The sequence below is a fragment of the Emydura macquarii genome, unplaced genomic scaffold, assembly GCF_026122565.2.
Source record: "Emydura macquarii macquarii isolate MOO-44397 ecotype Brisbane River unplaced genomic scaffold, CSIRO-AGI_Emac_v2 contig_2141, whole genome shotgun sequence".
NCBI lineage: Eukaryota > Metazoa > Chordata > Testudines > Chelidae > Emydura > Emydura macquarii.
In genome coordinates, this window is record NW_027132278.1 from 2,008 (window position 1) to 29,625 (window position 27,618).

Below are 27,618 nucleotides of genomic sequence, written 5' to 3' on the forward strand. Positions count from 1 at the left end.
GACTCTGAGAGGTTGGTTTTATTAGAAGTTATCCTGTAGCACCTCAAAGCCCCGACAGAGACGGAGCTCTGGCATGGCACAGAGCCCAGCTGACAGCAAGGGCCCCGTGATTCTGGGACCTTCACGTACACAGGGAGTCAATCTGTGCCCCAAACGGCTCACAGCATAAATAGAAAATGGCAAAATAATTATCCCCAAGTTACAAGTGGGGAAACTGAGGTGCAGTGAGACTCAGCCCCTCCCCCCCTGCTCTAATGCACTAGACTCCACTCCTCCCCACCCCCGCAGCTGGGGACAGAACCCAGAAGTCCTAGCTCCCAGCCTTCCCTGCTCTAATCCAACCAGCCCCCAAGCTCCTTCCAGACCCAGGGATAGAACCCAGGAGTCCTGACTCCCAGCCTCCCAGGGACGTTCTGAAAGGATGTCTGAAGTCCAGCTTGTTGCTTCAGTGTGTGGATCTGGACTAGTGCATGGGGAGGGGATGTGGGCAGGGCTATTGTTTGGGGGCATCGGGGGCTGTGGGGGTGCTGGCAACATCACTCTGGGCCTGCTCGGCCCCATCAGCCTCCATCCGCTGCTTGAACTGGCGCGTGAAGAAGCCGAACTGGAAGGAAACACAGGGGAGAGATGGTGAGAGCCAGCCAGCCAGAAATAGATGGACTCATGCTGGATGGGGGGATGGGAACCCCGAAAGGAAAAGCCTTCCCCCCACCCCCACCAATTGGGAGAGCGACAGACCCTGCCCCCGAGGCGATGGGCTGCGGGGTAGGGGTCCAAGCCCCACCTCCCTCACCTTGTAGAGGGCTGCGATGATGAGAGCCAGCAGGACCAGGCCCCCCACACTGCTGCCCACGATGATGGGCAGGTAGTTATAGACCTCGGAGCGCTCTACCACCGTCTGCACCTGGGGGAGAGGAGATGTGAGACGGGGACCCAGGAGTCCTAGCACCCAGCCACTCCCACTATGTCCACTAGGTCTCTATCCTCACCAGAGCCAGGGATAGAACCTAGGAATCCTGGCACAATTCATCATCCCTCTTCAAACCCACTAGACTCCACTCCCGTCCCTAAGCTAGGATAGGAGCCAGGAGTCCTGGCTCCCAGCTCTAACCACTAGCCAATACTCTCTCTATCTTGGGTGCAGTCACTCTGTTACCTGGCGCTGGACGAATCCCTCCTGCTGGGTGTATTTCTTCTCTTCGTATCCAATCTGGGCCTTGCTCACTAGAGTCACTTTCTGCTGCTGAGTCTGGAACAGAGAAATTAACAATCCCTGACCAGAAATGACACAAACCAGCCCGGAGCATTATCCCAGAGGAACCCAGGGCAATTTGAAGGGGTCCTTCAGCCAGTGTTGAAATACAACCACCTCTGGGATGAGGTGTGTGGTCAGTTCACACAGGGATCCCTTACCCAACATTTAGATGCAGAACCCTCTGGGGTGGGGCACAGGGACTGTTAACACAGGGGGGATCGCTCGCCTGGTGCAGGGAGGCAGAGGCAGCTCTTGTACCTGGGAGACCCACTGGAAGCTGACATTCCCTTTGATCATGAACTCCAGTGGCTGCTGCTTTTCCAGGGAGGCGATTGTGCACCGGATCTTCTTACAGGTGGCAACAGAGCAGTCCTGGGGGCAGAAGGATATTGCTGGGTGAGGCAGGGGCATGCAGGGGCTCAGCATGGCCATGAGTGTCTTGGTCTGTCTGTAGCTGGGGTCCCTCCACCAGCTCAGCCCTCCCTCACTGTCTGTGTTAGTGCCAAGGGGAAGGGGCTGCTGGGACCCACACCGGCCTGTACTCACCAGCAGGGGGCGCTCGCTCATCTGCTTCACAAAGTCCTTGGAACCCGGCGTTCCCGCCTCACTGATGCACTGAGCCAGCTGGGGCTGGGGCGGGAGAGAGACACAGTGTTAAGGGGGGAGGGAAGGGGGCACGGGGTCTTCCCCCTCTAGAGGGAGCCAGCTCCAATCCAGCACCAGGGCAGGGGACTGGCTGACTCAGCGGGTGGGAAGAGGACACGGGGCCTTTCCCCTCGAGGCAGCCTGTCCCAGCAGGGGGCGCTGTAGGGTGCAGCAGGCATCACTAGGCCCAACACACACAAACACACAGGGGCAGGGAGAGGCAGGTACCTTGGAGGGGATGACTTCAGAGGCATCCCACACCTGGACCCCGTTCAGCTCCACGGGGAACTGGAATGTGACTGAGACGGGGACACGTCGCTGCCGCAAGTTCCTGACCTGAAAGAAAAACATCCCGCATAGGGCATTGCAGGAAGAGAACCAGGAGTCCTGGCTCCCTGCCCTTCTCCTCCCCCCTTCCCCCCCCCCCCCCCACGCTCAACCTACTAAATCCCACTCAGGCACTTCCATTCCCTCCCCCTGCTCTGGACCCCCCTTCCCCTCTCGCACTCACCTCATACCGATGGGTCACTGTCACACTGTCTCCTGCCTCCTTGGCAGAGAAGTTGACGTACTTGGTCGACTGCTCAAGGCTGTGGGAGGAAAAGGATGGCAGGAGTGAGAGAGACGGGAGTGTGACGGATGGGGCTGAGGAGTGGCAGGGGGTGTCATGTTCAGAGGAGGCGCTGTGCTGTAGGGAGGGGCTCAGCAGGGGGCGCTCTCCCCTCACAGTCAGTGCTGGCCCTGATGCCCCAGTGTGGCGCTAGGGGGCGCTGGGCTGCAGGGAGCGGAAAGGGGGCTCAGCAGGGGGCGCTCTCCCCTCGGGCTCTGCACTGACCTACCTGGTGAGGATGATGAAGATGCCATACTTGACAGGCAGCTCCGCCCGGTGAATCATGCGCTCAGTGATGGGGCCGCCATTGTCACTGGGGGGGAAGGAGGGCAAAGGCGAGTGATGTGAGCAGATGCAGCCTGTTAATTGTGCAGGGAACACGCACGACGACAGGGCAATGCCCTGCCCCACCCCGGGCACTGCCCCCTCCCTCTACCCCTCACCCTCCTGGCCCTACACAGCCCCCTCACCTGCTGGCATTGGCTGTGATCTGCAGTCTGTCCCCCAGGTTGGCCTCAGAGGAGACGTCGAAGGTGGCAATGAAGACGGCCTGGAAAACACACGTGGGGGATAAGAGAGCTGCTGGGTCCAGGGCCTGGGGAACTGCCAGAGACTGCGGGGGGAAGGGGGGGAAGGGCAGACACAGGGATCCGGGGATGGAGGGGCTGGTGTATGAACTTAGATGGAATAAATGGGCCCAGAGAGTCAAAGGTGCTAACATGACCCTGTCCTGTCCAACATTAATCAGGGATAACCTGGGTTGGGACCATGGCCGCACCCCATTAAACATCCTTTTATTACAGACATAGGCAAGAACTCAGTTAAAGCCTCTGCCATGTACCGTGTTCAATAAGGCTTTTCTCTTCACCCCTCACCCTCAATGCCCTTTGTCTGTCACTGGAGAGCTCGTTTGGTGAGACCCCCTCGTCTGACCATCTCTGGACAGTGGTAACTGGCCATTGGGGGTAAGCGAGGACGTTCGTGGTGCAGGGGTGGAGCTGGCCTGGGCACTGTTGTTGAAGTCCAACCCCAGTTCCCAGAAGATAAAACCAGGCAAGCACACAAGTGGGGAGAGCAAAGAGCAGCAGAGAGTGAAAATGCAGCTTCTGACGCTGCTGCTGATTCGCCCTGCCAGCCTCACTGCTGGAAAAACCCAGGATTCGCCACATCAAGCCCTGGCAACTTGTAGCAGCTTTGGGCAGGCACTGGATTTAGCCACCGTCCTGGGCCCAGGATCACAGCTGTGCTGTACAACACACAGGCCTTGCTGGCACAGAGGGAAGCCGGACAGAGAGCGGAAAGAGAAGAAATAAGGCGGGCAAGGCCAAGAACCCCGGCGGTGTTCGGGATTTCGCCAGGGGCGGTGGCGGTGCCGGGTGGGTCCCTCTCTCTGGTCCTGGCCCATCGGGTCAGGACACCTCTCAGGATCCGGATGACGCAGGCCCAGTGGTGTCAGACTGGGTCCCAGGGGACAGTGCAGAGGCAGCTATGATGACGACGCTCTCTCCATCCCCTTCTCTCGTCTTTTACTCGGCCTCGGACGCCTCCCTCCCCCAAAGTCGCTTCTTTTAAGCACCCGGGGGGAGGGGGGGGAACAGCTCCTTCCCCTCATTATTTTGTCCTCCTGTGAGGCCTGATTTCCAGCTCCCCAGTTCTGGTCCCTCAGTTTCCAGCCCTGACACAACCTTCCCCCAGCCACGGATTGATGTCAGGGCTCTTTACGCTGACTTGTCACAGGCGGTGCTGGCACCGAGAACTTCCCTTCTCTGCTCACAGTAGGGCTCACACTTAGGGGGCAATCATGGGCCCAGGGATGAGGCCAGGGGCTGTCTGTACCTCGGCTCCACTCCAGAAGATGGGGTGGTTGACGTGGCAGGTGCTGTTCCTCTGAGTCTGCTCCTCGGAGGCCGGGGCCGAACTGCACTTAACGGCCATGGCCCTCCTGTTGGACTGAGAACGGGAGGTCGGCCAGTGAGAGACGGGACCCACAGTACCCCCTGCTGGGCCCTCCCACCCACTCCCTGCCACACAGCACCCCCTGCTGGGCCCCCACCTGCTCCCTGCAGAACAGCACCCCCTGCTGGGTCCCCCGTCCACTCCCTGAACCAGCTAATCTCTCACACCCCTCCCCTATGTCTTGCCCCCTATATCTGCAGTGCATGGGGGTGGGTCGTACCTGGAGCAGCAGGACCCGGCGGTAGGACACAGCGGTTGGGTAGAAGAAGCGCACCGTGGTGCTGTAGGAATTCTCCCCGAGGTTCTGGATGGAGATGGTGGTGTTGAGTTCAGGGGTGACCCCCACCACCAGGGTGCTTAAGCTAAGGGGGAGAGCAAAGGGGTGAGCTTCCTCAGGGCAGTGCCCTGGCAGCTTTGTGAACTTCCTATAAGAGAGCACTCTCAGAAGCCATAAGGAAATGTGGCAAGATTTGAAGCCTGATGGCGTAGACGGGCCCCATCATGGTGTGTGTGTTGGGGAAGACAGAGGGGGTGACTTACCCTGAGAAATTGAATGAGATTTGTAGTGCATCAATGCAGACTCCATCTCTGCCGCAGTCCTTCTCAAACGGGAGCTAGGGAGAGATCCAGAGGGCAGTGGGGAGTGAGGGGGGGCGGGATTGGAGTGAAACTCGGACAACACTGTCAGGCCCGCTACAATCTCAATTGTCACCACCAATACAGTCTGAACTAACACCATCACCAAGAACACATCTGCAATATCCTCCCCAACATTGTCACTGATACCACTGCATTCTCAACCTCAACCACCACCAGCACCAATATAGTCTGAATTGACAGTGTCACCAGCAACGTAGATGCAACAACCTCTTCCAACACTATGAGCCACACTACAGTCTCTGCCATCACCACCACAAGCAATAAACCGCCACTGTTACCAACATCATAACCACTACCATATCAGCCAACACTGTAATCAACACCATTACAATCTCACCAACCACCAACAATACAGTCTGAAACAACACTGTTATCAATAATAAACACTGCAACCACAACCAACACAGTCCGCAACACCACTGTAGTCTCAATCACAACTACAATCAGCATCAATACAATCTGAACCAACACAGTCACAGTAACTCACGCACACTATCTAAGACTACACTTTCGCCAGCATCATTACAGTCTAAACCACAACCACCTACCAGTAGTCTTATCAACAGTGTAAATTAAAACACAGCCACAACATCCTCAACCAACAGTCACCAACACCACTACAATCTCACTACTGCCACCACCACCACAAATATATTCTGTACCAGCACCATCACCAACAACACAGCCACTACAACCGTACCTCACACAGTGACCAAGATCAAAAGAGTATGAACCAGCAATGTCACCAACAAAACCACTACAACCTCACCTCAAACTGTCATCAAGACCACTGCAATCTAATCTAAACCAGTGTCACCAACATAATCACTACAACCTCAGCCAACAGCCTCACCAAGATCACTACAGTCTGAACCAACATTACCAACATCAACCAACCAATAAGCTTTGAGCAGGGGGATGGACTTGATGACCTCATGAGGTCCCTTCCAACCCACATCTTCTATGATTCTATGAACACAACCTCTAAACCCTCAATCACTCACCCCACTCCACAGTCTCACTCATTAATATCAAGCACTGAAACAGTCTGCACAGGCACTGTCACCAAAACCACAGTCACTATAACTTCTGTTGACACTGTCACAAACACCATTGCCTGGCCCTGGTGGCCTTACCGAGCCTGCCATCGCCAGTGCGGAGTCCTCGCTCAGGATGGGTGTGAGGCGATCGGCAGCAGTGATGGGCTCCCCCGTCAGCGTGTAGTTGAGGCGCAGGGTGATGGGGGTCAGGGTGTCCTGAGGACAGAGCTGGGGAGACAGAGAGACATGTTGGGACCTGTGAGGAAAGGGAGATGGGTGGGATCCAGAGAGAGGTTTGTTCTCTGCATGATTTGTAGAGCCCTGTGAATCCACGGATATCCACGGACCATTTTCTGCAGATGGTGGCTGAGATGTGGATCTCAAAGGCGGGGAAGCTGTTTACCGCTCCTAGCCTTTGAGGCTGTTTCCTTGTCTTCATGAACATGGGGTGGGTGTGTCCCCTCCCCACCAGGAGCCAGCCACTGATCAGCTGTTAGGCCGCGGGTGCCCCAGGAGCTGTGCTGCTGATCAGCTGTTCGGTGGTGGGGCCCCAAAGCTGCTGACCACAGGGCACCTACCCCAACCAGCAGCCTTGGGGGAGGACATGCCCCTGGAGTGGGCCCCGATCCCCCTGGAGCCTGGACTGGCCACATCCCCACAGGAGGGGTCGGGCTCCCCATAACTTCACAATGGGGGTGCCCCGGGGGAATGAACAGCGAGTGCCGGGGCCCAGAGCTAACTCCAGCTTAGCAGGGGCAGCAGCAAGAACCTGGTCCAGGGACCACAGGAGGCTGAGAAGAGAGCTCCCCCCCTTAGCCCAGCCCTAGAAATCCTCCCGTGGACAGCCTGCCTCCCGCTCCCCCTCACCCCTCTCCTTTGCTTTTCTCCTCAACCCCCCGGGCAGCCTGGCCACCTTCCCTTCCACTTCCCCTGATCAGCTGTTCAGCAGGGTCCGGGGCTGGCTGCAGAAAAGAGGTTATGCTGCCCAGCTGGCTGCACAACAGCTGATCGGTGGGGGAGAGGGGAGGGGAGGAGGTCGCGAAAAAGCTGATTGGCGGCCGGGGGGCTGCGGGTGGGTGTAGATGTGGGTAGATATAAAGCAGGGAATGCGGATGATGGGCCAGCTAGACCTTGATGCTCGTGGGGGCAGATCCACATTTTTGTATCGACACAGGGATCTGGGAATTGGGAGCCAGGGGAGGGTTGCATGGGCAGACGCAGCAGGAGGGGAAGGGGCCAGGACCCCCGCCACCCGCACTCACAGGTAACATTATCCGGTACGTCTCACATTTCTTCTCAAGGCCAAGCCGCAGATCTCTGCTCAGGACCGGACCATTGGAGTCGAAAGCGGCTCGGATCTTCGTCCGCCCGGGATCCAGGGCCAGGCTGTACTGGATGGTGCTAAAGATCCTGTTGCCTACCAGTGAAGGGGAAATGAGGGACAGAGACACGTGAGAGCAGGATCATTTCTGGGATACAGAACACAGGGCCTTTCCTCGCTAGGTAGGGTTGCCATCTGTCCGGTTTTTACCCAGACAGTCCGGGTTTTTGGCTTCTGTGTCCAGGTGCCCTTTCGGGCTGCCAGGCCCCTGAAAACCAGGCACCTGGCAAACCTAAAGGGCACCTGAAGCAAAAGTCCCGTAACCGTGGGGTGGGAAGAGGCACTGGATCATTAACCCATGCCAGCCCCTGCTTAGCTGGGACTGCCTCCTACCTGCAGGCAGGCTTCTTGTGAGGAACCTGCAAGCAACGAGGAGCAGGGGAAGAGATGGAGTAAAGGGATGGGGCCTTGTGGGGAGAGGCGGAGAAGGGGGTGGGATCTGGGGAAGAGGAGGAGCAGAGGGCGTGGCCTCGGGCATCCAGTTACCAGCAATTAGAAAAGTGGCAACCCTACCTCTATAGGGCACTGGTTCCGATCCAGCCCCAGGGCAGGGGACTGGCCAGCTCAGGAGGGAGGGTAACAGGGGGTGGGTTTGGTCTGACCTAGGCTGTCCATGGTGCTCTTAGTGACGGTGAAGCAAACATTTGCCCTGCTGGCCTCTGTGTTGAGCTGCTCCTGCTCCTGGCAGTTGAAGGCCGAGGTGGGGATTGTGGGGGGCTGGAAGCTGATGGAGACCCCAACTCTGAGCACCGGTCGGGACCTGCCATGGAGGGAACAGAACCATCACCCAGCTGCTCCCTGCAATGGGGCCGGGCCCAGGCCCCCTCCCTGCCCAGAGCCTCCCACCCACCCCGGATCTGCTCACAGCACCCCAAGGAGATGGGTTATGGACACACAGCTCTGCCAGAGGAGATGGGGGGAGGACAGAGAAGGGAGCAGCAGAGCTGTCATTGTGCCCTTCTCCAGCAGGTGGCAGGAATCACACCCACACACACACACACACACGCCATGTACTGGTGCTGTCTGTGTTTCTCATGTGGAGCTGTGCAAAGATACAGAGTAACTCTCACCTCAGCAGCAGGACCTGCCCTTGTGCTCCCACTGCAATGTCTGGCAGTCCGTCCCCCGTCAGATCTGTCCCGCCGCTGATGGCCTGGCTAAAGTAGTGCAGCCTGCTGGGAAACAGTGACCCCTCTATGCGCTGGGGTCAGAGAGAGCAGTAAGGGGTGGGAAAGGCGCTGCTGTACTGTATAATGGGCACTGGGGGCCATGAGGTCCCTACAAAGGCCCTTCAGAGCTGTGTGTTGACCCCTTCCCGCAGGAACTGGGCTCACCTGTCTGTACTGGGAACTGAAGCCTCTCTTTTCCCCATGGAAGATGTACAAGGCCCCACGATTGTCATTTTCCATGGGAGCCCCAATGGCCACGTCCGTCTGTCCATCCCCGCTGATGTCCCCAATTGCCGACATGCTGGCCCCAAAGCGCCCAAACCTCTGCCCCGTCTGCCCCTGCAGTGTCTTAATACAGATCAGTGTCGCCCCCTGCAGGCCAGATACAAAGAGACACATTGGGAAGGATCACCACTGACTGCCAGTGGACAGCGCCCCCTACTGAGCCTCCTACCCCACTCTCTGCAGCACAGCTCCCCCCCCCCCCCCCCCCGGTGCCGCTCTGGGGCATTGGGGCCACCACTGACTGGGAGGGAAGAGCACCCCCAATGAGTCCCCATCCTGTTCCCAGGAGCACCATGCCCACAACTGCTGTACTAATTGTGAGAGCATCACAGCCACACAGCAGTCCAGGTGAAACAGGAAACCCAGGCCATCCATCTTCCCTATGGCTCCGCTCCCCCTTCATACCGGCCAGTTAATCAGACAGACATAGACCTGTCCTCCATTCTGCGGTGTATGGTACATGGGGGCTCCGATCAGAACCAGGTCCGAGTTCCCATCTCTGTCAAGGTCCACAGTGCACAGCGTGCCCCCGAAATATGAGCCAATCTGGAGAGGCAGATAAGTGACTCCCTCAATTTAGTCACCTCCTCCTTCTTCTCCCACTGGGACCCTTCTCACCCTATGGGGATAAGGATTCAGCCCTGATGTTCATTCCAACCTTAGCCTCACCTTCCCTCTGCACAGCAGGGGGTGCTGTTGCTGTGAGTGTTTTTGAACGTAGGGACAGTTAGACCTGGGAGGGATGCTGAAGGAGAGTCATGGTGCAATTCTTTGTAGATGCTGTGCTAGCACGAGTAACATTTATTCACTGGCTGAGCCCCTGTTAGAAGTTCTATTCAGCTGGAATGTGCAGGCCATGAGATCTTGGAGAAACTTACTTTGTTAGTGTAGCGTGATACGTTTCAGCCATTGTTAATATCACCAGTAATGTTTTCTTTCTTGCCCGAGTCTCTCTGGTTCAGATCCACAAAGGTGCCTATGTTCCTATCCCCCAGACTTAGGTGCCACTGTGAGCCATAAAACCTCTGCATAGCTGCTGCTGAATGTGCCTAAACGAATTTCGTGCCTGCATTTTGCAGTAGAAGCTCCTTATGTTGCTGCCTCAAGCGCAGGGCATAATCTAGGCATCTAGTTCCCCATTTCCCACCAACACCCCAGTATGATCCACAAACTGGGGGCAGAGAGGTGCTCCTCCACCTAACTCACTATCTGGTAGGCATGCGCAGGGGGAAGTTGAATAGGGGTCTGTTATTTCTCAGATCGGTCCCCTAACCCCTGAGCTATGGGATATTCTGATGTGGGGCCCCTGCCATCTCTCCTGCTAAAGCTGTTCCATTTTAATTGATTAATTCAATACCAGTTGGGCCACAGAAGGTGCAGATGACAACCACTCTGCAGTCCAGTGGTGAGAGTGCTCCCCTGGGAGGTGGCAGATCCCCGTTTAAATCCTTCTTCCTCCTCAGGCAAAGCAGGGACTTGCACCAGGGGTTGCCCACGTCCTAGGTGAGAACACCAAGCGCCAGGCTATAAGGGAGGCCCTCCCTTGTCTCCTCTGGCTGCTTTTTGGAGATCTTGGTAGTGACTGGATGAGGCCCGACACGTGAGTTTGGTGGAAGAGCACCTGCCTATCTTCCCCCATTCATGGGTCACTGGCAGGGGTAGGTGCCTCTCTGCACCATCAGAATGCCTGAGTCCCTTGGGGGATCTGGGCCTGTCTCCGTATCTGTCTTATGAGTTGTGCCCAGATGGCAAGTGACGGTGGCAGCAGTGGGATGCAGGAATGCTGCCCGTCAGCTGCGGGGCAGCTCTCTAAGCCAGGCCATCTTATCCCCTGCCTGAGGCGCTCACTGAACCGTTCCCAACGGTGAAGCCAAACACGAATATTACACAATGTCAAACTCTTCCTCCAGCCCCGTCGCTCACACCCACCCACGTGCCACATTACCTATGATGCCCTCCACCCTTACCTGCTCTCCCTGCAGCTCTGATCTGGGCATCCATTCCCCGCCCTTGGCGTCTCGGCTGAACAGGATGACTTTGCCGGTGTGTTGGTAGCGAGGGGCCCCGACCACGTAGCTGCTCTGCCCATTGACTGTGATGACCTGAGACGAATAACCTTGAAGAATGAGAGGGACGTTGGGACGTGAGATGGGAAACAGCCACACAACAGTGCTGCTCAGGGATCCCCTCCCCGAACTGAGATGCAGCCATCTCTGGGGTGGGACATAGAGGCTGTTTAAATAGGTTAGGGGAAATCTCTGGGTTTATTCTTACCGAGGTAAGCATCATTCATGTCAGTGGAGGTTCTGGATACATTGATGAAGCTCGGCTCCCCACTGCTCCCGTACAGGAATATCCCACCGGACCAGTCATAGGCTCCCACTGCCCCCAGCACAGGCCCGTCCTAAAACCAACACACACAGAAAACAGACAGCAGAGTCAGTATTTACTAGACAAGGCCACCATCTGCACGCAGCACCCCTAACATCAGCGCTGATGGCCAGAGGAGAGAGCGTCCCCTCCTGGGTCCCCATACCACTTCCTGCAGCATTGGAACTCCCTTGTGCCAGCCTGAGCGTGAGGGTAAGGCCCCCTACACCGCTCCAGCACTCAGGGCTAATAAAGGACTGTCTCCCCTGCAAGCACTAAACCAGCCAGCGCCTACTTAGCTTGAAAGCGCCCTCAGGACCCAGTGCACGACAGGGTGGCACACGCAAGGGGACCGGGCATCACTCACCGGCGACAGCAGGGAGCTGAATCCTTCCTGAGACATCTCCAGCTGGAAGGAGCTGCCGCTCTGGGACTGGGTGCCTGGGGCAGAGACAGACAGAGACGGAAGAAATCACTATGGATGGGAATGGCCCCAGGTCCCCTTCCCTGCTCCCCCAAGCCAGCCATTCTCCCCACCTGAAGGTTGGCTTGGATCTGGTGTCCCCTAGAGAGAAGCTGTGTACCCCATTCCTCAACTCCCTGGAGCCAGCCAGTCCCCTGCCCTGAGGCCCCGGGTGAGAAAGGGGTGTTTATGGAGATAGGCCGATGGATAGACATTGGATGGGGACAGAGAGAATATTTGAGGCCTATTTGAGCTCTGAATTCCCAGCAGCTCCCCAGACCATCTCTGCCTTGAAAACCCATTTCTAGAGCCCCAGCACCACTGTGGCCCCTCTCCCGGCTCCGGTACCTTCGATGGCAAAGATCTTCTCCTGCAGCTGGTTCTGTATGCCCTGGAGGGCGTCGAAATTGTCCACCCGGAAGACGTGCTCGAAGGTGGGCTGAGAGGCGATCTCGTGGAGCTCTTGCTCAGCAGTAGGGCTGGAGAATGCAACGCCGACCTTCAGGGAGTAGAGGGAGGAACAGGGGAGACCAGAGCATCGGTGTCAGTCACAGTTGAGAGCCCGGGACAAATATCACCCACGCCGAGCCCCGCGGGACCCTAGAGAGGCACAGCTCAGCCAGTGCCCTGCACCACTACAGTGAATGTGTGGGGCCTTCTGGAGCAACTTGGCACCAGTGTCCCTGTGATGTGAGGAGAGGAGCCCGCCTGCCTGGAGGAATGGAGCCTGCCTCATTGCAACACTGAGTTGTGTCAGTTGTATCAGCAGCGGGGCACCAGGGTCTTCTTGCCAGGAGGATTCTCAGCACTCTGTGGGCCTCCATGACTCAATCTCCAGGGCGTAGTGAGGGGTGAGTTCAGGGGGAACTCCTCGGGACAAGGGTGAAGCGGTGGGACCACCAAACTAGTCAGGGTAGGCTGCATGCAGTGGAGTGCAGGCACTGCTCTTTTGCTGGGCCTGACATCAGCAACAGGCAAACATCTAACAAGCTGGAAGCTGAATTTAGACCAATTCCGACTGAAAAGAAAGTGTCAGCGTTTAACAGCGAGGGGAGTTAATCACTGGACCAGCTCACCAGGAGCCGTGGTGAAGTCTCCATCACTGGTTTTCTCTGTTCTGGTTCCCACAGGGATTATTTGGGGGAGTTTTCCGGCCTGCGTCACATGGGAGGTCAGACTAGATGATCGCTAGGGTCCCTTTGGCTGGGAAGTTACAACCCTAAACCCGAGTTTTGCCTTGGCAAAGGAAAGGTGTTGGACCTTGTTCTGTAGCGCTCATGTGCTCTGCGCCCAGTGCTCTGTAGCACTGTAAGGGCAGAGTGCCAGTGTGTGCTCCTGGTGTGCTGGGAATGGCTCAAAGAGGGCAGAATTAAGGTTGTATGGGTGTATTTCATGGATTTCAGAGGTCTAAGTGCAGCTGTTCTCGTTCGGGAAGGGCAGGAAGCAGCGCTGGGAAACCTTAGTTCTGCATCAGCACAGCTGATGGAATAACCCAGCGACTCAGCTTCTATTGATGACGCTCAGTCCCCTTGTTCAGGAGATGGGGTTACATTTGCCTTTACTCTCTTTCATCTGTTTAATCAATGCTGATTTCCTTGGCAATACTTCTTAAGCAAATTCAGAGCATTCATGGAGGTTTTACAGCATGTTCAAATATGGCTCTTCAACCAGAAATTTTGATCTCAGAGCAAAAAATCCAAAAGACGACACTACAGAATGCCAGGAACATTGTGCCAAGAGTAGGGTTTAAACCCACAATGCATGGAACCAACTGAGGATTAATGGTAACCTCCTGTCACCTTGCACCATCCTTGTGCTTCAAAAGAGCCCTAGTTCTTGATGTTCATTTCAGTCTCTTTGGCTCAGCAGCTTGGCATGTGCCATTCCAGAGATCCAGTCTCTAAGGTTAATAATTTTTTCAATACTTCTTCCCCAGAAGGGCAGTGGGGCCCATGCACTGGCTGAGCCCAATGTCAAGATCAGTTTGGGCAGTGTCAGAGCCACTTTTTGAGCCTCAGGTGTGTGCAAAAAAGGCTTTATGAGAACCAAATGATTTTGCTGTTTAATTGGGGGGCTGTATCTCCGGAGCCCCTTGTTCAAATGACACTGATCCTAACCTGCGTCTCCATGAGGCATAACAATGTTCAAGACACTCTGAGTCAGCACGTGGACTGTAGGGCAATCAGAAAACCCAACCTTGAACTAGAAAGCACTGCTCAACCTGAACAGCAGAGGAGCTCCAGTTCTCTATAATGTCACACATTGACCCAGTTACAGCCCAGCATCAGTTTTTCTCCCTTACCTGATGGGAACACCCCTCTCCCCCTCCCATGTCCCTGGACGTGGCCTCAGATCAATACTAGTTCTCTGCACAGCCGCAGCTCACCCCGATTGCGTAGCGGATGATCCCAGCTCTCTCAGCCTCGGGGATGACGTCTGAGTAAGAAAGTGGGTCTCCAGATTTCTCCCCATCTGTGATCACAATGAGAACCTTGGTGGCTTCAGCCCGAGCTCCTTTCCAAGAGGTGAACAGCTCCCGCCTGGGAAAGGGGCGTGGGGAAATGCATGGCGGGTTACTGATAAATAATAGCACCTAGCTCTCGTCCTCTGCTTTGGCATTGCAGATCTCATAGAATCATAGAATATTAGAGTTGGAAGGGACCTCAGGAGGTCATCTAGTCCAACCCCCTGCTCAAAGCAGGACTAACCTCAGCTATATCATCCCAGCCAGGGCTTTGTCAAGCCTCAGCTTAAAAACCTCTAAGGATGGAGATTCCACCACCTCCCTAGGTAACCCATTCCAGTGCTTCACCACCCTCCTAGTAAAAAACTTTTTCCTAATGTCCAACCTAGACCTCCCACCCTGCAACTTGAGACCGTTGCTCCTTGTTCTGTCATCTGCCACCACCGAGAACAGCCTAGCCCCATCCTCCCTGGAACCCCCTTTCAGGTAGTTAAAGGCCGCTATCAAATCCCCCTCACTCTTCTCTTTTGCAGACTAAACAAGCCCAGTTCCCTCAGCCTCGCCTCATAAGTCCTGTGCTCCAGCCCCCTAATCATTTTTGTTGCCCTCTGCTGGACTCTCTCCAACTTGTCCACATCCTTTTTGTAGTGGGGGGCCCAAAACTGGACACAATATTCTAAATGCGGCCTCACCAACGCCGAATAGAGGGGAATAATCACTTCCCGTGACCTGCTGGCAATGCCCCTCCTAATGCAGCCCAATATGCCATTAACCTTCTTGACAACCAGGACACACTGCTGACTCATATCCAGCTTTTTATCCACCGTTACCCCCAGGTCCGTTTCTGCAGAGCTGCTGCCCAGTTCGTTGGTCCCCAGTCTATAGCTGTGCATGGGATTCTTCCTTCCTAAGTGGAGGACTCTGCACTTATCTTTGTTGAACCTCATTAGATTTCTTTTGGCCCAATCCTCCAGTTTGTTTAGGTACTTCTGTATCCTATCCCTACCTTGCAGGGTATCTACCACTCCCCCCAGCTTAGTGTCATCCGCAAACTTGCTGAGGGTGCAATCTACCCCATCCTCCAGATCATTAATAAAGATGTTGAACAAAACCGGCCCCAGGACCGACCCCTGGGGAACTCCACTTGTGACCAGTTGCCAGCTAGACATGGAGCCATTGATCACTACTCGTTGAGCCCTATGCTCTAGCCAGTTCTCTATCCATTTTATAGTCCATTCATCCAACCCATACTTCTTTAACTTGCTGATAAGAATACTGTGAGAGACAGTATCAAAAGCTTTGCTAAAGTCAAGGTATATCACATCCACTGCCTTCCCTACATCCACAGAGCCAATCACCTCATCATAGAAAGCAATCAGGTCTCAAAGTCCTTTACAAAGGAAGTCACTGTTGATGCCCCCATTTTACCTATGAGGAAACTGAGGCACAGGGAGGGGACATGACTTGCTTAAAGTCACACAGCAACAGAGGATCAGAACTGGCAATAGAACCCTTGATTCCTGACTCCCTGCCCTCCTGCTGTAACCACTAGTCTCCACTCTCCTCCAAAGCTGGGGACAGAACCCAGGAGTCCTGACTCCCCGCCCCCCCCCCCCAACTCTAAATCACTAGATCCTACTCCCCTCACACAACTGAGGATATAATCCAAGAGTCCCTATTCCATATCTTATGCATCTTTGCAGCCCATTCCTGTGGAGTCAGCATGGAGAGGAGGGTGATACCTACACCACTTTCTGGATGGCACTGGCTGTATGCGTTGCTCCCTGGAGCTGCCCGACTGATCTGAGGAGGTAATCAGGGTCAGGGTTCTTCCTATACTGGAAGAAGTTGAAGTGATTTCTAAAGCGGTGTGAGTACTGCATGAGGGTGAACTGCAGGAGGAGGCAGGGGAGAAAAGAGAAAAACAACCCAAGGATGGACGGTAAGAAAAACAGGAATTGGACTCAGTAAAGGGGCTAAGGCAGGTGATCAGGGTGTAACTGTTTCTGTGGGAATTTTTTCCTGCTTTGGGATGCAAAATCTATTGCTGCTCCCTGCAGCATAGTGCCTCCTAGTGCCACACTGGGGCATTGGTGCCAGCCTTGACTGAGTGGGGAGAGTGCCCCCTACTGAGTCCCCAGCCCCACTCCCAGCTGCACAGCGCCCCCTAGTGCCGCACTGGGGCATTGGTGCCAGCACGGATTGCGAGGGACAGGGTAAGTAGTCAGGGTTCAGCCTCTCCCTGCTACCTGCGTGTCGGTGCTGCGGAAACGCTTCATGATCTCGGAGATGAACGTCTTCATCTTTCTGAAGTCATCCGATATGATGCTGCCCGAGCCGTCGATCAGGAGCGCTATATCTGTAGCACGTCCGGGGCACTCTGAGTGGGGCAGGAAAGAAGTACGTCCTGATTCAACTCCATGAACACTGAGAAAACCCAGTCAAAAGAGCTAAACCAAACGGATGGACCCATCTTATCTGGTATCCCACCCCCCTTGCTGCCACGAATGAGACCCAAGTGTCCCGCTAGACCAGTATCCTGCACCCTCCCTTCCAGATCAGACCCAGGGGCCCCTCCAGCCCAATATCGTCCCTTCTCTGCTGCTGAGGGGTCCTGAGAGTATAGCATGACATGCACTGGGGTGAAAAAATATACCCCACTCCCCTTCCCGTGCAGGGTACAGAACCCGGCAGTCCTGGCTCCTAGACCCCACTGACATCCTGAATCAAACCAATGGGAGCACCTAACCTGTTAACCAACCCCTCCCCCCAATACTCAACCCATGGGCCCATCCAGATCCATTTCCCCTCCTCCTCCCCCATGACTCCTGTGTGCTGGTCCCTACACCCCATGGGGCTGGCCCTCACCTGGAAGGGTGTCCGGGATGCTTTTTAGCTGCTGGAGGCTCTGGTCCAGGAGAAAGCAATAGCCTTTGACATACATGTTCTCCCCACAGGCCCGGTTCACCGTTGGGCCGCACGCCTGGGGCATGAAAGAAGGATGGGGTCAATAGGTACCCCCTGATGAGAACCCTGGGGGTGAAGGAGAGAGCCCAAGGCCCTTTCCCCCCATGGATATGCAGGAAAAGGCCCTGCCAGGGCAGAGGCCCCCATTGGGAAGACAGGACCCCAGGACCCATCTCCCAGAGAGGGGAGAGGGGAATGACTTGGGGACACCACCTGGTTACAACACTCCCTGCTATGGCAGTACCCAGCCAGTGTTGCCATGTCAACATCACGTGGTATGTCCATGCACAGTCATTACCCTCCTTGTGATGTCCTTCTGCAGTTACTGTCACCATGGTGATCTCACTCGGGTACCACCCTCCCTGCTGTTTCATTGCAATGTCTGGTTTCCCACATCTCCCAGAACATCATCACAGTCACGGTAGTCAGGATGATGTCACCTACATACTGTAACCCTCACAATGTTATCACAAGTCATTCAAATGGCAGCTTGTTACCACCATCATGCACAATGTCCAAGGCTAGGCCATTTACCTCTTGCCACGGCAACAATGCCCCATTCCTCTCCATTCAGAATGCTGCTATGACCATGTCACCCTTCTGTTTGCAGCCCTCCCCTGGCTCCCTCGTTTCTACCACATCAACCATAAACTGCTTATCTTCGCTTTCAAGGCCCTTTACAGCCTGTCCCTGCCTGACGTATCATCTCTCATTTTGTATCAAGCTGTCGATGCGCACCTCTGGTTGGCCCCTCGTGCTGGCCTCCACCGCTCAGTTGTTATGTTTTCCAACAAGCCCTTTGTGCTTTTTCCCATGTTGCCCCTCACACATGGGATAATCTCCCTGCAAACGTCCACAAAACTAACACCTTGTCTCCTGCACAACCTTCCTTAAAGCTCTCCTTTGCTGTGAGGCCTATATTAAAACTTAACAAGAATTAGGCTGCTGGTGTGCTGAGACCACTGGCAATCATCTCGACCAATATCGTCTCATTGTTTCCTTGTTCTCCCCCCATCTTTCTGTCCGTATCTATCTCTTATCACTTGACTTAAACATAGATAGTAAGACCCTTGGGACAGGGACCTTCTTGTTGTTCTGTTTGTACAGTGCCAAGCACAAGGGGATCCTCGTCCGTGACAAGGGCTCTTGGGTACTACCATAACACACCTAATAAATAATAATATTTTGAAAATGCATCATTGTTCCAGTCATGGTGACATCCCCCATTTACCACCCTTTGATGGGGTATACAAACCCACACTGGGCAACAAAAGGTTAAGGAATTATTTTGGGTCCTGCCAGCCCTGCCCCGCCAAACCTGCAGCAGATGCTCCATCTGGTGGAGGAATTAAAAGAGAAACAGCTCATTTGGGTGGCAGAGCTGGAAGAGAGGAGATCTGCAGCCCACAGCTCCAGCAGCGCAGCTGGAAGCTTAGCGTCTCTGACACAGCTGCCTCAAAAAGGTCCTCCCTGAGGGAAGGGCGGACCCACCCCAGAAATAATCAGAGAAGGGAAGTACCAACCGCGCCCGCTTACTCAGCCTATGGACCCTGGAAGTCCCCTCTTAGTGATTTAATTTGGACTTCCACAACAGGGGAAAGCCCTGAACTAAGATGATCCAGGAAGGGTGGCAGTGACAAAAGGAAGTTGCCCAGGGAGGGCAGCCTTAAGCAGCCTCAGTTGCCAGACCACTGATAGCCCCAAAGGCCCCTGGGTCAGAGCCTGATGGATTGGAAGGCCCAGGCTCCCCTCCCCACAACCCACCTGCCAGTCACAGGTTGCAGCTTTGACCACTAGGCCATGCTTCCCTTCAAACCCCAAGGGGGCAACCATTACAAATTGGTGCAGAACGTGGGCATCACCCCACCCCTGAGAGAAGAGGGAAGACTGACTGACCTCCGTGTCCAAACAGCCTGATTGAAAACAATCAGGGCTGGTAGGCCAGCCATGATGGACTTTGAACGGTTGCTGAAATGGGTGCCTGAGAATCAGCAGCAGCTGGCGGCCCAGCAGTAGCAACAGCTCCTGCAGCAAATGGCTGCCTGGCAGCAGCAACTGGTTCGGGAGCTAGGGGTCCAGCAACAAGAACAGCAGCAAAGGCTAGTTCACCAGGTCACGGCATTGATGCAGCCCTAGGGCTTCACCTGTACCCAGGAAGCTCACAAAGACAGGCCCTGAGGATGACTCTAAGGCTTCCCTAATAATATTCGAGTGGGTGGCAAAAGCTGCCCAATGGTCCCCTGACCAGTGGGTCATCTTGTTGGCCTCCTACCTGATGGGGCTGGCACAAGCCGCATATTGGGGATTGGATGCGGATTCCACCCAGGACTTCCCCCAGGTCAGAGTGGCCATCCGGGACTACCTCGACATCACAAAGGAGACCTTCTGTCATAGGTTGGGGGGGGAGAGGGAGGTACTCTCCGTGGGCTCAACCCTGTGTCATCTCCCAGAAACTGCGAGACCTGTGTTGGAGGTGGCTAAAGCAGGAAATGCAGATTGTAGTAGAGGCGGCCAAATTCATCCGGGTGGAACAATTCGCCCAAATCCTACCAAAAGGGGGTAGGGACGGGGTGCTCAGACATCGACCTGAGTCACTTAGTGACACCGCGCAATTGATGGCTCTAACTCCTGCACCTGAGCCATTTCCTGATGACAGAGGGACCCCTGGACATAAGGGACAAGTCAGCCAGGGCAGACAGAAAATAGATAGATTGCTCTCCAAGGCCCCAACCTATCAGTGGCCCAGCTGGCCTTTGAGCCTGGCGCTAGGAGCCCAGGAGCAGCTGCAGGCCTTCCAACCTTGGCCTGAACAGAAAGCCTGAGCCCCGCAAGGGACTTCCCTGCCCAAAGGCCAGGAAGAGTGAAGGGGCCAACCACCTGGGGGAAGACCTCCTCAGAGGCCCGGCTTCCAACCAGCAGCCCTGTGGCTAACCATGGGGGCCTGTTTTTCCATGTAGGTGTGAGGGCCACCATAATCATGAATGCCCCTATGTAGAGTGCATCTATGGGCAACTACGGATGGCAGAGAGCTGTGCCCAGAAGTGTAGATAACAGCCTTTACAAATAAATGGGACCAAGGTAATAGGTCTAGTAGACTCTGGGTGTGGGCAAACCCTAGTCTGGGATGACTTGGTCCCCAATCCTAAAGCCTCCGCGGGAGACCATCTTCCTGTAATGCATCCATGTGGACATTAAATCCTATCCCAGGGCCCAGGTGGAGGTCACCATAGGAGAAAACATGAAACCCCTCATAGTGGGGCTAGCCCAAACCCTATCCTACCCCGTTATCTTGGGTCAATATTGGGAGCACTTCTCTGACAGATTGAGGGGATGTAAACCTGCTCAAGGGAACCCAGAGGAAGTACCCAAGGGCACCAATGCAGCCAAGAGGAAGTGCTGCCGGAAAAGTCTCCTAATGAGGAGGCATTACAAACCCTACTCTGGGAAGGGGACTAGCTGCCCTGAGAGGCGGACTTTTGTGAAGGATCAGAGGGAGGATGAGACCTTGAGCCATGCATATGAACGACTCTCAATAGTTAACCGCGAAGCAGTAGATCCCTACCTGGCTGCGCAGTACCCCCACTTTGAGCTCCAGGAGAAACGATTATATCGGCTGGAAAAAGACCATTGGATGGGGGAAATTTGATCACAGCTCCTCATCCCTCAGCTACATCGAGAAATCACGTGACCGGCCCATACCATCCTCTCCACAGGTCACCTTGGATGAGTGATAACTCCGGTCCAGATCTTAGAATGTTTCTTCTGGCCAGGCGTACATCAAGAAATTAAAAACTTCTGCAACTCCTGCCCTGAATGCCAGCTAGTCAGGCCAAAAGGGGAAGGTGAAAGTCCCCCTCACCTTTCTCCTGGTCATTGATGTCCCCTTCGAATGAATTGGGATAGACTTGTCAGTCCCCTTGAAAAAAGTGCAGCCGGATACAAATACCTATTGGTGGTAGTTAATTATGCTACTCGTTGTCCTGATGCAATCCCCCTATGGGGCATCAGTACATTATTGCCACGGAACTACTGAAAGTCTTTGCTCAAGTAGGGGTTCTCAAGGAGATTCTCATGGACCAAGGCATGGACTTCATGTCCCGCTTGATGAAACAAATCTGTGATCTCCTGAAAATAAAGACCCTCCGCACCTTAGTTTATCACCCACAGACAGATGGCCTAGTTGAACGCTTCAACCGAACCCTGAAGCAGATGCTGAAAAGGTTTATGCCAGAAGACCTGTGTCACTGGGATCAGGTGATCCTCCCTCCTGTTTGCCATTTGGGAAGTCCCGCAATCCTCTACTGGGTTCTCCCCCTTTGAGTTTTTGAATGGGAGATGACACCAGGGAATCCTCAACCTGGTCTAGGACATGTGGGAAGGAGAAATGCCTAGAGCTGAGATTGTCCTACAATATGTGTTGAGACTCAGGGGAAGACTTGAGACTGTGGGGAACTTTGGCTAAAGAACTCACTGCCGACAGATCCAGGAACACTCCTATAACAAGGGAGCACAGGTATGCACCTTCAGGCCAGGCGATCGGGTCCTCTTTCTATTCCCAAGTACAGAATCTAAACTCCTGGCCAAGCGGCAGAGGCCCTACAAAATTGTGTGCCAAGTCAGGCCAGTCAATTATGAGGTTACACAGCCCTACAAATGGAAGCCCACCTAGATCTATCACATCAATCTGCGGAAGGCATGGAAAGAACAAGAAAGCCTACTCATCATCCTGTGTCCCCTGAACCAGAACTGGGATCCCAAGTGCCTTACGTCCAGTCCCCAGATACTGTACTGGTTGGGGAACAACTTCACCCTGAACAAGGGCAAAGATGCAGAGCCTCATGAAAGCCTTCATGACATGTTTTCCGCCCAGCCAGGAAGAACCCACCTCACGCACAACCACATCCAGACTGAACCTAGACAGCTCATCCGGGAGAACTCCTGGCCACTTCCCTGGAAGATGTGAGAGGATGTAAAACAGGAAGTCCAGATAATGTTGGAGCTTGGGGTCATTGAGGAATCGCACAGCGAGTGGCAAAGCCCTGTTGTATTAGTTCCAAAGTTGGATGGTACTGTCCGGTTTTGCATCTACTTCAGGAAGGTCAATGTGATCTCCACCGAGCTCATGCCCTGTGTGGATGAACTACTAGACCAGCTGGGCAAGGCTCAGCATATCACCACATTGGACTTAACAAAGGGGTATTGGCAAATCCCATTCACACCAGACTCGCAAGAAAAAAACACCTTTGCCACTCCATTCAGCCTCTAGCTGTTTTGAACTATGCCTTTTGGACTCTACAGGGCACCTGCGACGTTCCAACGCCTTATGGGCCAAGTTTTGCAGCCCCATAACTCATATGCCATGACCTATTTAGTTGATGTAGTCATCTACAGCCAAACCTGGGAAAAACACCTGGCACAAGTTGCGGGCATGCTCTGGTCCCTGTGGCATTATGGACTAACAGCAAACCCTGCAAAATGTAAAATAGGGAAAGAAGAAACCACCTACCCGGGATACATTCTGGGGAAAGGCCAGGTCTGTCCCCTTATAGATAAAGTCCCGGCCCTCAAAGAAACAACACGCCCTGCCACCAAGAACCAGGTCTGGAGATTTTTTGGGACTTGCTGGTTACTACCACCGGTTTGTACCAAGGTTTTCAACAGTTATAGGCCCCCTCACAGGTTTGGTCACCAATGACAGCCCCAAGCAAGTACACTGGGGCCTGTGAAAAGGCCTTTCAAAAATTGAAAGAACTCCTATGTACAGTGACCCTATTCAATCCAGATGTCTCCAAGGAATTCATTTTGCAGACGGATGCTTCGAATGTGGGATGGGGCGCCATTTTGTTTCAGCAAATAAAGGGGAAGGAACACCCCCCGTGATCTATTTGAGCCGCAAACTGTTCCAACGAGAACGGGCCCACTCTGTCCTAGAAAAGGAGGGCCTGGTGGTAAAATAGGCCGTAGATTCGCTCCGAAATTATCTCCTGGGAAGCCTATTCAAGCTTGTCACCGACCATGCTCCATTAAGATGGCTAAACATGAAGGACACAACCCCCCATCTGATGCTCTGATATCTGTCCCGCCAGTGCTACATGTTCCAAATCCAGCATCGAGCCAGCAAAGCTCACCAGAATGCTGATTTCTTCTCCAGGGAATGGAGGGAGTAATCTGATGGCCCCAGCTTCCCTGGCTCCATCTTGAGGGGGAGAGTGTATAATGGGATGTACAAACCCCACACTGAGCAACAAGGGTTTAAAAGGGTGATTTTGGGCCCAGCCAGCCCTGCCCCACCCCATCCCCCACACCTGCAGCAAATGCTCCATGTGGTGGAGGAATTAAGAGAGATAGAGAAATAGTTCATATGGATGGCCGAGCTGGAAGACAGCAGATCTGCAGCCCACAGCTCCAGCAGTGCAGAGGGAAGTCTAGAGTCTCCGACACAGCTGCCCCAAAAGAACCATCCACCAAAGGAAGAGAGGACCTACTCCAGAAATAATCAGATAGGGGAAGTACTCCCCACCACCACCTGTGAACCCTGGATACTAGTAATTCCCTCTTACTGATTTGATTTGGACTTTCACAATAGGGGAAAGCTCTGGACTAAGATGACTTAGGGGGCAGGAGTGTGTGACGAGAAGAAGTGGCCCAGGGAAGCAGCCTTAAGCAGCCTTGGTTGCCAGACCACTGGTAACCCCAAAGGGCCCTGGGTAGGAGACTGTTGGAGTGGGCGGGCCCGGGCTCCCCTTCCCACAACCCCCTGCTGGGTTATGGCCTTGACCATTAAGCCACACTTCCCTACCAAACCCCAAGGGAGCATCATTCCACACCCCAACCGTGACATCATCCCACAGCTCCTCTAGTGGTGGTGACATCGCCCATCCCTGCAATATCAATCCATCCCCTCTCCAGATGTCACCCCATTATCAATCTCCCTGGGACAGCATGTCAGTGTTCAAGTCCTGGGGTAACGTCTTTCCTTGTGATGGTGACTCCCCGGTTGCTCAGGTGGCTGTGATGTCACCCAGTCAGCCCCCACTCTATGACATCACCGCGCTGACATGCGTGATCCCACAAACTTTGGTGGGGAGAGGACAAGTCTGTTGAATTCTCAGTGGGGCAAGTGACAGATCCTAATCCTGGGTGACACCCTGTTATTAACAAGCCGCTCCAGACCCCCCGACCCTTCTGGATGTGGTACCCACCAGGAGATTGGCACCCGAGGCAGCCAGAGACAATCCGAGGGACATGTTCACTGCATCTGGGGGCCCTGAGGGGAGAAACACACCAACATCAGACTGAGAAATCTTGCGGCTGGATATATTTAGTCCAGCATTTCTCTGAGTCATTCCCCACCCCCTCGTAGATCTTCTGACTCCATTTCCTTCTCAGATATGGGGTGGGGAGGGAGGGCAGAAATCATTGCAAATACCCTGCCACTGAATGGAAATAGAACCCAGGAATCCTGATTCCCAGACTCCGTTGCTGTGACTCACTAGACCCTACTTCCTTCTCAGAGCTTGAAACAGAACAGCTGTGGATTCTGAACTTCCCTTTCACCACTAGATCACATTCCCCTCCCAAAAACAGAACCCTAGAGTCCTGACTCCCAGCCCCCATTGCTTTACTCCATTAGAGCCCCTCCGGTCCCCTCCAACACCTGGAATGCAACCCAGGAGCCCTGACTTTCAGACCCTCCCCCCCCCCCCCAGTCTGCCCCACTGGACCCCCCAGCAGAGGGCAGCCCTACTCTTGATGAGGATCGCCTGGCAGCGTCCAGTGCCCGGGTTGCACTTGTAGACTTTGCCGGTTTCATTCACTTCTCCCATCTGCAGCGGGGCCCCGACGATCAGCCTGTAGGGAGAGAGCAGAGAGGGGCTCAGGAGTTCCCCATTGTCCCAGGAGGGGGGGACAGGCAGGGCAGACCAGCCAAATGGCCCCTCATGGGTGGGTGGGAGTCCTGTGGGGCCCTGAGTTCACACTCAGTTCTTACCCTCCGGCGTTGGCCCTCCCGAACTGCACCACGCTCTGCCCGAACCCTGCAGCTGCCTCCTGGAAAGTGATGGGTCCCTCCACATCCACGCTGAATCCACCGCTCAGTGCCAGCACTGCAGGGGTTAAACAGCCATCCAATACATTTTTCCCCATAGAGAAGAGACCAGTGGTGGAGCCTCAGGGGCTGGCCCCTCCTGACTGTGGGACTGACTCCCAGCTTCCTCTGTTCCACCTCCACCAAAGCCTGTGCCCCTCCCAGAGCAGGGGATAAACCCAGGAGTCCTGACTCCCCCACCTGGCTCTACCATCTCTTTGCTCTGTGTTTGTACAGCACCTAGCACAGTGGGCAGCGGGTCCATGGCTGAACCCTATGGTGACACACAGAATTGGAATTTGGGTGTCTGTGTGTCTTTCTGCAGCCTGATATGTTTTGAATCAATTCCAAAATTTCAGGGAATGTTCCAGGTCTCACTGGACAGAGATCTGTGGATTTGGAGGGGCGGAATCAGAAAACCAGAAGGAGGGAAATGGGCGAGACACACACACATCTGGCATCTGGTTAGCAGAGCCTGCAGTTTCAACCAAGTCTGTCTATAACACCTTCCAACATCCCCCATCCCAGAATCCCGTGGAGGGTAACATGTAGACAGATCTCCCAGGCAGACAGGGAAGAACGGAGAATGGTGAAGGAGAAGGAGGCTGGGGTGGGGAGGGGAAAGGAGGCAATGGGGGTGCACATTTGGTCCTGGCCCGGGGGTGGAGATGGGGAAACAGAGTACCCAGAACCCTTGGCAGGTGGGGGAGATTGAGGCCCCCTTGTATGGGGGAAGGGGGAGAGGGAAAGAGATCATGGGGGAATAGTGTGCATGGCGGAGAAAGGGACAATGGGGGGCACACACAGTCCCTGGTATGTGGGCAGAGAATGGAAGTCTTTGCCATGGGAGAGGGGTAAATGGGGGGGGGCATATGCTCCCCCTGGCAGGTTGAAACATGGGGAGTTTCGGGGGGGGGTCCCACAAATAGAAGGAAGGCCATGAGAAGCCCCCCGGAATGTGCAATGAGCTTGGCCAAAGTGAGAGCTGGAAGGAGAACCCATGAGTCTGGGGATGGATTCCCCCACAACATATACTACAACAGCGTATAGGAGACCTCCTTGAGCAGCTCAGGACCCTAAGCAATTGCTTAGTCTGCTTATGCCTGGCACTGGCTCCTGCGCCCCCCCCCCCCCCCCATGCCTACAAGGCTCTGCAAAACAATTGGGAAACAACTGGTTCTATTGTGCAACCCAGTTGGGAGTGGCACCAGTCAGGCTTTGCAGAGTCTGGGGAAGGGAAGTCAGGGAAAGTGATGCTGAGGTCTTGGGTTCTATCCCCAGCTCTGGGACGGGAGAAGGGTCTAGTGGTTAGAGCGGCGGGAGGGTCAGGCTGGGAGTCAGGACTCCTGGGTTCTAGCCCCAGGTAACTGTGGGGGTAGTTACAATTACTCCCCTCCCCCCTAGACTGCACAGCTGTGACTCTTCCACTGCTCTGCAAAAGAGTTGCGTGCGGTGGGGGGGCGGAGTGAGGTGACTTGCACAAATGCCTTTCTGCCCACAAGATTGGAGAGGTGGGGGATGGAACAGGACTGCACCATTGACTGTATTAGAGAACTCAAACTCGGAGAGTCCTTTCTAAAGAGAGTGAGGGGTGGGGTGGGGGGAAGGGGCTGGGAGGCAAGAGTTCAGAGTGAGAGAGAAGCAGGAGGACAGGTCTGTCAAGATAAGTCAGTGCCAATCCAACCCTGTTACCCTTTTCCCCACCCAGCCAGCCCCCTTACAGACCCCTTCTTCAGCCACTCCCAGAAACTGGGGCTCAGCATCTCTGCACACCTGGCACCTGAGCAGCTGGGGAGACGGAGTCTGCCAAGAGGTGCTCCAATCCCACTGCTGGGGGGATCCTGGGCAAAGCTGCCCACCCAAACCTGCTGCCAGAAGGGGTGAGGATCTGAGGGGAAGAAACACCTGCTCTGCACAGCACTCTCCCACAGTCCCAAGGAAAGAACCCAGGCGTTCTGACTCCAAGCCACTCCCTGCTCTTACCCACTAAATCCCACTCCTCTTCCAGAGCCTGGCAGAGAACCCAGACATCCTGACAGTCCAACTCCTTCCAACCCCCCATCCCGCCCCGCCCCAAGAGGTGTAGATAATGAGCATATTGAATGGGGGATTTCAGCTTTTTCTTATCGTGCCAGCCAGTGCTCACCTGTGGACAGGTAGAGAATCAGAGACAGGGGATCCATCCTGGGCTGGGTGAAGGAGGGTGGCGCAGGGTGCGGGAAGCCGTGTGCCAGAGCAGAGCAGACGTGACACTTGAGGGAACCGTC

At 54.7% G+C, this 27,618-nt stretch overlaps 1 protein-coding gene across 1 annotated transcript; it reads right to left on the reverse strand.

The window, feature by feature from the left end:
* LOC137160135 (integrin alpha-X-like) lies at nt 1-27,598 on the reverse strand. Its single transcript, XM_067558573.1, has 30 exons — nt 27,498-27,598; nt 25,256-25,370; nt 25,013-25,116; nt 24,468-24,532; nt 17,167-17,281; nt 16,548-16,678; nt 16,045-16,190; nt 14,221-14,374; nt 12,183-12,333; nt 11,739-11,812; nt 11,276-11,405; nt 10,969-11,117; nt 9,407-9,547; nt 8,882-9,088; nt 8,618-8,748; nt 8,150-8,307; nt 7,429-7,583; nt 6,263-6,394; nt 5,007-5,080; nt 4,687-4,828; nt 4,347-4,460; nt 2,981-3,060; nt 2,740-2,823; nt 2,412-2,490; nt 2,129-2,236; nt 1,802-1,885; nt 1,514-1,627; nt 1,157-1,249; nt 794-904; nt 1-604 (listed from the first exon to the last, which is right to left on the reverse strand). The coding sequence occupies exons 1-30, from the start codon at nt 27,532-27,534 to the stop codon at nt 494-496; spliced, it is 3,489 nt and encodes a 1,162-aa protein (XP_067414674.1). The 5' UTR covers nt 27,535-27,598; the 3' UTR covers nt 1-493.
* Nucleotides 27,599-27,618: the final 20 nt, after the last annotated feature.